The sequence below is a fragment of the Benincasa hispida genome, chromosome 12 (assembly GCF_009727055.1).
Source record: "Benincasa hispida cultivar B227 chromosome 12, ASM972705v1, whole genome shotgun sequence".
Lineage (NCBI taxonomy): Eukaryota > Viridiplantae > Streptophyta > Magnoliopsida > Cucurbitales > Cucurbitaceae > Benincasa > Benincasa hispida.
The window spans coordinates 76,190,931-76,200,951 of NC_052360.1; the positions used below are offsets into that span (position 1 = coordinate 76,190,931).

At 26.7% G+C, this 10,021-nt stretch overlaps 1 protein-coding gene across 1 annotated transcript; it reads left to right on the plus strand.

Moving 5' to 3' along the window:
* The first annotated feature begins 7,965 nt into the window (after positions 1 to 7,965).
* LOC120067330 (auxin-responsive protein SAUR50) lies at positions 7,966 to 9,068 on the plus strand. Its single transcript, XM_039018895.1, has one exon. It carries the CDS (start codon positions 8,344 to 8,346, stop codon positions 8,869 to 8,871), a length of 528 nt encoding a protein of 175 aa, XP_038874823.1. The 5' UTR covers positions 7,966 to 8,343; the 3' UTR covers positions 8,872 to 9,068.
* The last annotated feature ends 953 nt before the right edge of the window (positions 9,069 to 10,021 follow it).

Below are 10,021 nucleotides of genomic sequence, written 5' to 3' on the forward strand. Positions count from 1 at the left end.
TGGTCTATTGGTCAACTAGATTGTCTTCCATCTTTGAAGGCTTGGATTCCAATCCTACTTTTATGTCCAAGAAAACACTTTTTATATTCATTTGAATGAAAAATAATGTTACAAATATTTTCTTGTTATACACTTCATTTCCACACATCAATTCTCATCTTTTTTATTTTAACAAGAATACTTTAAATATTAAAAAAAAAAAAACTATTTCACAATTCAAAGTAGAATAATAGGATAATGTGAATTTGGAACGACACAATATTAATAGAAGAATGTGTCTTTTCTAAAAACAATAATGATTATTTGAATCGCTCTTAATAGTTTTTAAATATATGTGATTTTCTTATTAATTTAAAAACACACAAAAACATAAAGAATTATTATCTCAATTCTCATTTATTTTATATACAATTACCATTATTACTTACACAATGTAGTGTTTGTAGAGTCACGTGATTAAAGTGTTACATTTTCACATTAGTAATTTGTCCTATTTTGAGAGATGATTGTTCATGATACATGGAAAATTATAGATAAAACAAAATTATTTGTCTCCTATCTAACTTTAATCAAAACTATTCCTATCTCACCTTTTATATGTACAAATCTCAAGCTTATTAATGTTATGATAGAACATCTACTCGACAAAGATGAAGCCGTTAAGGATAGGTTTTTTTCCTATTTTAAGCGTGGAAAATATTTTTCGTATTTCTTGTAGTGTGATAGTTGTGTTTATTTATATTCTCTTATCATCACAATCGTTTTGGTCAAGACTTTATTCGTGAGGCAATTTTATTTTTAAAATTTATTTTTAAAGTAGCTGATTTTGTTTGGCCACTTGCAACGAAATTGAAGTACATGCAAAGTAATGTAAGCTTTAGTGGTGATTAATAATTAGCGATTTGCATATTATTAAAATGCAAATTTCTAATGTGGTTTGACTAAGCCCTCCTACCCACTAATTTCTGCCCCATCAATAATTGACTCCACCATCATTCTAATATTGACTCCAATTCCATAATTCTTTTTCATTTTTTATTTTACAGCACTATTTTCTTTAAAAATCTTACCATTCAAATAATTTAAGAAAGAGATATTCGAATTTATAAACAACAAAATCGTGCTAAATGGGCTTAACTTTCACTCATCCCCGGTAAAGAAAGGTTATTAATGTTATGAACAAATAAAATTAATTAAGATCGTGAAATATACCCATCTTTAACGACGAAAATATTTTATCAACAAATTTTGAGATGAAATCCAAATTTGACGTGTGTTTTATGTTGTTACATATATTCTTGCTATGTTTTTAAAAAATTGTCGCAATTTTCACTCACGGAAATTTCCAATGTTTAATACAATATTTGTTTTTTCATCACTAAAGGGGTATAGCGAAACTTTTTTAGTCTTTAGCAACATTTTCATTTTGTTGCAAATTCTGATTTTGTTGAAGTTAGTGTCATTCTTAAAATATAATTTGTATGTTTATCACTTATAACCCAATGAATATCTTTCTTATTATTATTTAGGCTAAAATACAATTTTAATCCATATATTTTGAAATTATATATTACTAATAAATTTTAAATTTAGTCGTTTGAGATTTCCTTGCTTTTACTCTTGAAATTTTTACCTTTGATTCGTAACATTGATTTTAATTAATTAACTTATAATAATTATGATCTAGAGTTGTTTAATTATTTTTAATAGTGAAAAATTAATGAAAACTAACTCAATTATAATTGTTATAATTAATTGTTTTTAATTAATCAATATAAATTAGCACAAATGCTAGCATAAATGGATTTGAAAGTAAGCATTTGGAAAAATTCATAGGTGAAACTATAAAATCTTAAAATTTAGGACCAACGAGTAAAAGTTTAAAAGCATAAAATTTTAAACCAAAGACCTAAAATACTATTTTGGTCCTGCCTTGGGACAATTTTATTTAAGTATATTCTTTAAATTTTTAATAGATCTTAAAATTAGTCTTTAGTATTTTTTTAATTTTTTCAAAAAATATATTAAAAAAAATCTTCTATTAGTCTTCATCCTACAAGTTTTGAAGGAAAAAAAATATTTACATTGTCTTTTTTTTAAATTTATTATCTTTATTATGCCAAATTCGATAAAATTATTAACCTCAAATTAATATAGTTTGAAAGAGAATTAACTTTTCAATCTTCGAATTTTGAATAATATATATATTTGGTCTATGAGTTTTCAAAAAATACCTTTTTAGTTCTCGAATTTTTTAGAATAGGTTCATTTGGTCTATCTCAAAGTATCCATTAACTCGAAACTGAACCGCTTCCATTTCAACTTTTCATAAGCGGGCTCAGGCTTTTCCCAGCTATTCAATGGCCCCCCACGGAGTTCTTCTGAATTTTGAATTGTTTTCAATATCCTCTGTTTTCGATTATCTAATAAATCACTTAATGAAAATAGATTGTCTTTCCATTCATTTCAAAACTTCGACGATCCCTTCCCGAACCAAACATGAATCTTTCGATTCATTTGGCTCTCACGCTCAATTATTGCAATTATTTCTAGGAAATTCTCATATATCGCATTAATTTATTTTATTGTTATTTTAAATTAAAAATTAAATTTTTTTAAGATTACCTCTTCTCTCTAAAATTATTTTAAATATATTTTTGTAATTCAAAAATTCATATAATTATAAAAAGTGAAAATAAAAAATAGTTCAGAAAGCTTTTAAACTATTCTTAAAAACTTGGAGACAAAAAATATATGTTTTGAAAATTCAAGAAACACGCACCCATTCTAAAAAATTAGGGATTAAAAAGGCATATTTTAAAAATTCAAGTACTAAATACACTTATTTTTCAAAATTTGGGACTAAAAAGATACTTTGCCTTAGTTTTAATTTATACTCTCCTCTTCATTATCGGTGAACTATCACATATTAATAAGATAATTGCGTTAACTATTAGCTTCCAAGGCAATGGAGCCTTGAAAATATGATATAAATAGTACATATATGTATATATATTTAAAAAAAAAAAAAACCTTAATTATTAGGGGTCTCCCTTGTTGGTTCCTAAAAAATAAGAAAAGTTGCTCATGGTTTCTTCTTTCACGAGTATATAAATTTAAACCTATTATATAGGATTTGAAAACCTAGTGTCAATGGCCAAAACATAATTTTAATTAACAATTATTTTGACAACTAAAGTATAATATTTGAAGGTATAAAATCTAAAATAAAACAAATCCGAAAATGTTTAAATTATAAAATCGATCATATTTTGTGTGAGTCGTTTGTTAATAGAAGAAAACCTTATATATATTTTAAGTGAACATTACATTACAAATTATAAAAATAGGGATTTGAACCAATGGGCTGAAGTAGTTCTTAGAAAGTAAAAATACCTTAATTACATTTTGTTGTCTCATATGGTTGGCAAAGACAATTTTACTAGCAACACAATGGTAAAAAGTAATGATAATAATTTCCAATACAAATTTGATGTTGTGAAGTTAAAAAAGTCAAATTGAGTTTTGTGTTTTTTTTATTAATATTTGTTTCCTTCTAAATAAATGATTACATATAACGAAAAGTAAAGAAATTAAATCAAGAGTATTCAGAAAATCTGATGACCAGAAAAAACCGATCAACTCAATCCAAATTGTGCAGTTTGGGTTGGGTTATCAAATAATTTGAGTTGGGTTGGGTTCAAATAAATTAAAATTTTATGGTTGAGTTGGTTCATGGGTTCACCTAATATAACCCAAACCAACCCAAATTTATTATTAATTTTAAATATTAAATATTAATTATTAAAAATATTGAACACCATAAAGATCAAAAGATTTTAATCAAAATGCAATATGATGGGTAATTTGTTATAATTGATCAACATCATATATCATTTTAATACTAGAAAAAAAAATAGAATTAGGTTATTTTTATAATGAATTTAAGAATAACAAGTCCTTCAAAATTCAGTTTTAAATTGTTCTAAGACAAAATTCGAACCTAAAAATAAAATTCAAGAACAAATCACATTGATCACCAAAATGATTGGTCAATTAATTTTCACATGCAATAAGAAAACTAGCCTTTTATTTTTGAGCTCAAATCTAAACTAATGATGCAATTGATAATGCATAATTTATCAACTTTGGCAATTCAATCATTAAGGATCTTTTATTAACCTTCTCATCTTTTGTTTTTCGTTCATGTTTCTCATTTTTTTTAGAAATTAAACTTATTTGATAATCTATTTCATTTATTGTTTCAAAAAATTTTAAAATATGAAATCAAAATCCTTTTTATTAGAACGTTTCTAAAATTTTGGTAAAAAAATTTTCTTCCAAGTAATTCTGAAAAATGAGAATCCTTAAAAGTCAAAATCTTAAAATTTGTATGATTATCCAATGGGCATGCTTTTATCTACTTAGAGGGTTATAATTCCAAATGAAAAGTCTATGAATCCCACCAATATTAATTTGTCATTTAAATTTGACTTCGATATAAGCAATTTCATTTTGGTTGTTTTGTTTTAGTTTAGTTTTTTTTTTTTCTTTCTTTTATTTTATTCACAATAAAATTTACTTTGATTTTGGCCACTAGAATTTGACAAAAATGCTTTCATAAATCAAAATTAACTGATAAAAACTGTCTGCTTTTTTGCTTTGTGGTCCAATACAATTAACCTGGACTTTTAATGCCACCCAAGGGACCAAAAAAAAAAAGTATTATTTAGATTTTTTGGCCTTTATGTTTTTTTTTTTTTTTTTTTTTCATTTAATAATACACGTTGACTTTTTAATTTAAATAATATTTATTGTTTATTTATTTCACAATGTGCTCTTTTTTTAAAAAATGTTTTATCGGTTTCATTTTCTTTTATATATTTGTCTATTTTTCAAATTTGGTTCATCAAATTAAATGTTGACAACGATGAAAAACGTCATTTTCTCAAATCTAAGGAACTAGTCAATGGAAGTTCCAGATGAAATGTTAGATGTTGAATTAACAATAAAAAAATTTAAAAGGTTAATGCTCCTCAAGTTAAAAAAAGTAAATGCTAAATCAACGTTATTAGATTTATCTTCTAATGGTCAAAATTTCATCAGACATTTATAAGGAAAATCTTATTCCACATATTTAATCTGGTATGTGGTGCTTCGAACGATTAAGAGTATAAGATTTTTATTATTATTTACATATTTGTTATTTTTATGTTATTTATGTCTATAATCTTATGATTTAAAAAAGTGCGTTATATAAACTCTCTAGACCCTAGAGACGCCTTCATTATGTAATTTTGTATTATTCCCTCTAATAAAACTGTTATCTCTATATCTCGTTGACGTATCTAACACACTGTTAGTAAACTATGTAAGTTTGTATATTGGTTCTCTATTATTATGTTTTTCTGCTTTTTTTTTTCTTTTTCTCTTTCTTTCTTTCTTTTTTTTTTGTCAATTTCATGACATGTAAGGTCAACTTCTTTAAACTAGGGTTTTTTTTAGATTATATATTTTTAAAAAAAACATGTATATGAAAAAAGGCAGTGATTTTTTTTTTTATTTTTTTTTTTTTTTTATGTAGTAATGAAAAAGGTGTTGATTGAAGATTAAAATTTGAGTGATTTTGTGACATGATTAGATAGCTTTTCATTTTTGATACGCAAATTCACAAGACGACAATAGATAACCCTATTAAAGACGACGACAAAATTAATCAAATTAAAAAAATTTACATTTTCAAATCGTAGAAGCTAGTATGAAAAAAAAAGCTACCACTCTATTTTTGTTAGAAGTGTCTTTCAACCACTTGCAATGCAATGTTTTCCTCTTAAACAAGTAACAATCTCACATAAAAGTCACATTAGGGGCTATTATGAAAGCAACTCTTCAAAATATTTGTTGTTTATTTTTCATGAATCTAAAGAAAGTATTTCTAAAAATCAAGAACGGCATCTCTTATAAATACTATCCTCTAATGGCACATTCATTGAATTACATTAATAAATATCATAATTTGTTTTTATCACCAATTTAAATTTTAGTCTACCTACTCGATCTATCAATTTCATCCTATCCAAGTGGCAAACTTCCCTTAAGCCACATTACGTCACATTATAAAAGAGAGTTCGTTTAATCAACATGTCACGTTATTGTTCGAACACAAATTAATAACAAAATTCTATTAAAATCAAATTGGAAGCAAATTGATGTACTTCAAATTTGTTTAGAGACTAAATAGATACCATTTATTAAAGTTAAGAATCTTGAGTATAGTTCAACAATGCAAAGTGGGGGATTCAAAACTCTTTCACCACTTAATATTACATGTACGTACACTTTGTATTAATCATTTTGTTGTTAGTTATATTATGTTCATATTAGTTATTCGTATTAAATTATTTAATTGTAAAACATTATATATTTTCTGTAAAGGTTAGCGATGCCCAAATTCCCACTTCGCATTATTTGAACTATATATATAGGAATATACACGTAATTCAACCTAAAAATTGTCATAAAAATGAAGAATAGTTTAATTAAAAAAAAACATTTGCTAAATTAAAATAATAAAAGCCGTCAATTTCAAATGTAAGCTCTTCACCTACCATTATATTTTTTTTTTTTTCTAAATTCAACCATTTTTGTATAACTTCGAATTTTAATAACCTATACTTGGATTGACATCTAAAATTTTACTCCAAATTGTATATTTTGAATTTGATTTAATTTGTCAAATGAGTTTATTCATTAGTGCTAAGTCATCAATTTATTAGGATCATGTTTTTTTTTTTCTTTTTATGATCACTAGATATCATAATTGAATGGAATATTAAACAAATTTAAATGACTAAATAAACACAATTATTGAAGAAGTTTAATACTGAATTAATTATATTCTAACCTTAAAAATTAGTAAAATTTGGATGCTAGTTGAGTTGCACGAGTTAACCACGGGTCCCAACCTTATGATTCCACATGTCAACTTCGGTTTTTTTTTTTCTTCTTTTTTTTATACAAGTTTTCCTTCTCCTTCTCCTTCTCCTTTTCCTTTTTTCCTTTTCTTTTTTATCTTTTCAATTATAAAAGAGAAAAAGAGAAAAAAAAACATAAAAAAGGAAAAAAAATTATATAAAAAAAAAATTAAAAAGGGACTTGATTCAAATACTACGTATCTCGTAATATAAGAGTACCATATTTTTTTATCCACACTAAAAATTTATCTTCATAAATACTTTTTTAATATCGTAAGCCACACACTATTTATAAAGATATACTAATGTGAGGAATAAGTGGAATACTTTCATACTCATGCATGTATTAGAAATTTTCCATAAGTTTTCTCTAAAAAAATTTGTTCTAAAATTCAAAAATAGTTTCTCAATATCATCCTTTTAAAAAGAAATTTTTTTAGAACAACAAGAATGGGTATACTTCTTCTATTTATTATATGTCACATTATCATTCTATTTATTTCAACTGACATCGATTTTGAACTCAAATAGACATCAATTATAGACTATCGAATTTTCGACAGTTAGTTCTATTCGATTTTGATAAGGGTTTTAATCGATTCCATATTGTTGGTGAACTAAATGGGAGTTGATTCGATTGATTTTAGTCCGTCACCTCAAATTTTTTGTTTTGTATGCTCACATCTAAACTAAAATGTGAATAAAGAGGGTATATTTCTCGTAGTAATAGAAATTTTTCCTCAAAACCACCCTCGGTCATTGACTCATTAAATCATTATAAAATACAATAAATAAACATTAATAATTTTTTTCTTTCTTTTCCTTATTAAATTTTGCACTAAGAGACACAACAGTTGACAAGTGAGTGATGTCATATAAAATAATGTCAATAATTTAAAATAAAAAAAATAGAAAGAGAGAGAAATTGAAGGGAAAAAAAAGTTAAATATTAAAATTCCACTTGGAGTTGGCTTTATATATAAATCTCTTCTTCCTCCTTCCAGTTTCATACAGACGCCATTTTCAATCAATCCAGGATTAAGACCAGAGAAATTTCTTTTTTCTTTTCTTTTCATTTTTCTTCATAATCTTCAAGAAATTTTCACAACCGAACTTTCTTCCTTGTTTCTTTTTCTTTTTCATAATCATCATCAATTAATTTCCTCCCCAAATTCATCGAATTGATTCTCTTCGTTAATCACGATGAGTAACACAATGAGGCCTAGGGTTAAGATCTTGTTCTATCTGGTCTATGATCGAGGCTAATTTCCTTCAAATTCCACAATATCAAATCCAAATTTCCGTTCAATTCATCTCGCTAGGTTACGATTCGGAGGATTTTTATTTCTAATTCGTTTACGTTTGATCCATGGATTTCAGTACAGAGAAAGTGAAAAACAAGGGATTGATCTTGAAAACCTGGGAGCGGTGCAAGTCGATGGGCCGAAGGGGAAGAAATTCACCGTCCTCCGCCGGAATAAAACGATTATTAACGAGGAAGACGAAATCCTTGCCTCATCTTAAGGTCTTCTCCGGCGGAGAAGACGACGACGAGAAGGAACGACGGCGGAGCTTTGGCGGAAAGGGGAGAGTAGCGCCGGAAGGGTGTTTCACGGTGTACGTCGGAGCGGAGAGGCAGAGATTTGTGATAAGAACAGAGTGTGCGAACCATCCTCTGTTTCGGTCGCTTTTGGAGGAGGCGGAGGAGGAGTACGGATACAACTGCCAAGCGCCGCTTTCCCTACCGTGCGATGTAGAGAGTTTTTACAACGTGTTGATGGAGATGGACGACGACGGCGGCGCTGATCTCCGCCGTGGATGTGGATATCCTACTCCGAAGAGATTTGGATCTTATCATCTTCTCAGTCCTCGTTCTTCATCTCTCGTTGTAAAGTAAATCAATTCCATTTCTTTTTGGAATTTAAAAGTGGCTTTTATATGTATTTGGTGGGTTTAGATTCTAGGATATGTGTTGTTGTTGTTGCAGCAAAAGGAAGTTGTTGTAAGTGTGGTGTTTTTTGTTGTAAGGGTTTGTCTTTAAAAAAAAATCCAACCGTACCAAATCAAATCGATTTATTCCCACTTTAGTTGAAATAATATACATATAGTATGTTGGTTAAAATTTGTGCAAATTCGATTTAAAGAAGTTTGTATAATCAAATTAAACTCAACTCAAAAAATTCGACAATTGAGATTAACAAAAAAAAAAAAAAAAAAAAAAAAAAAAAACTCATTCAATTTTTACGATTTTTACTTATGGACTCTCTTTAAATATAATTTAAATATTTATATTAGAATTTAATCTAGATTAACATCATATGATAAATACAAACAAATTTAATGAGAGGAGTTTAAAAATGATGATTTGTTTTATAATTAGCTTTTAAATACATTTGATTGGGAGTCCAAAATTAATGTACTAACAATGATGAATTATAAGTATGTGTGAAGCAATTAGAGATTAGAAACCATATGAGATGAATGAATGTGCCAATATGTTTAGTCATTGTCATGAAAAATTATTTTTCATAATTATTATTAATTAAACAAGATGCTTCGACTAAAGAGCCATCAATAAATAATTCTTATTAAACACAACAATTCAATGAAAGAGACACATGGGACCAATTATAAAGCATAAACTCGATGGTTCAACCGAGAGCAATCAAGGGCCATTGAAAACGTAAAAGGTTTCGAGGTAATAGGCTTAAATAGAGGCAACCTACTTAAATTTAAATCATTTTAAAGTAAATTTAAATATTTTTAATATCCTATAATTTTTCTTGAAAATCAAATATAGCAAGGTCAAATAGAAGCTAAGTGATTATTAAGTGAAATAATAATAATAATAATAAACTTAGAATTTGTATGTGTCATTATTAAGGAGCAGGTAGATTTTAGAACCATATTCAATAATTATTATAAGGCAGCCATATATTGTAGCGTACTTATCGATAAATAAATATAGTATAATTAAATTGTTCCGACACTAATTGTTATCGATATTTTGAGTCTAGCTTTATGTTTTTTATATATTTAAAAACTAA

What these genes read in the sequence shown, in the direction of transcription:
- LOC120067330 (XM_039018895.1), top strand. Translation starts at nt 8,344, where the DNA reads ATGGATTTCAGTACAGAGAAAGTGAAAAACAAGGGATTGATCTTGAAA.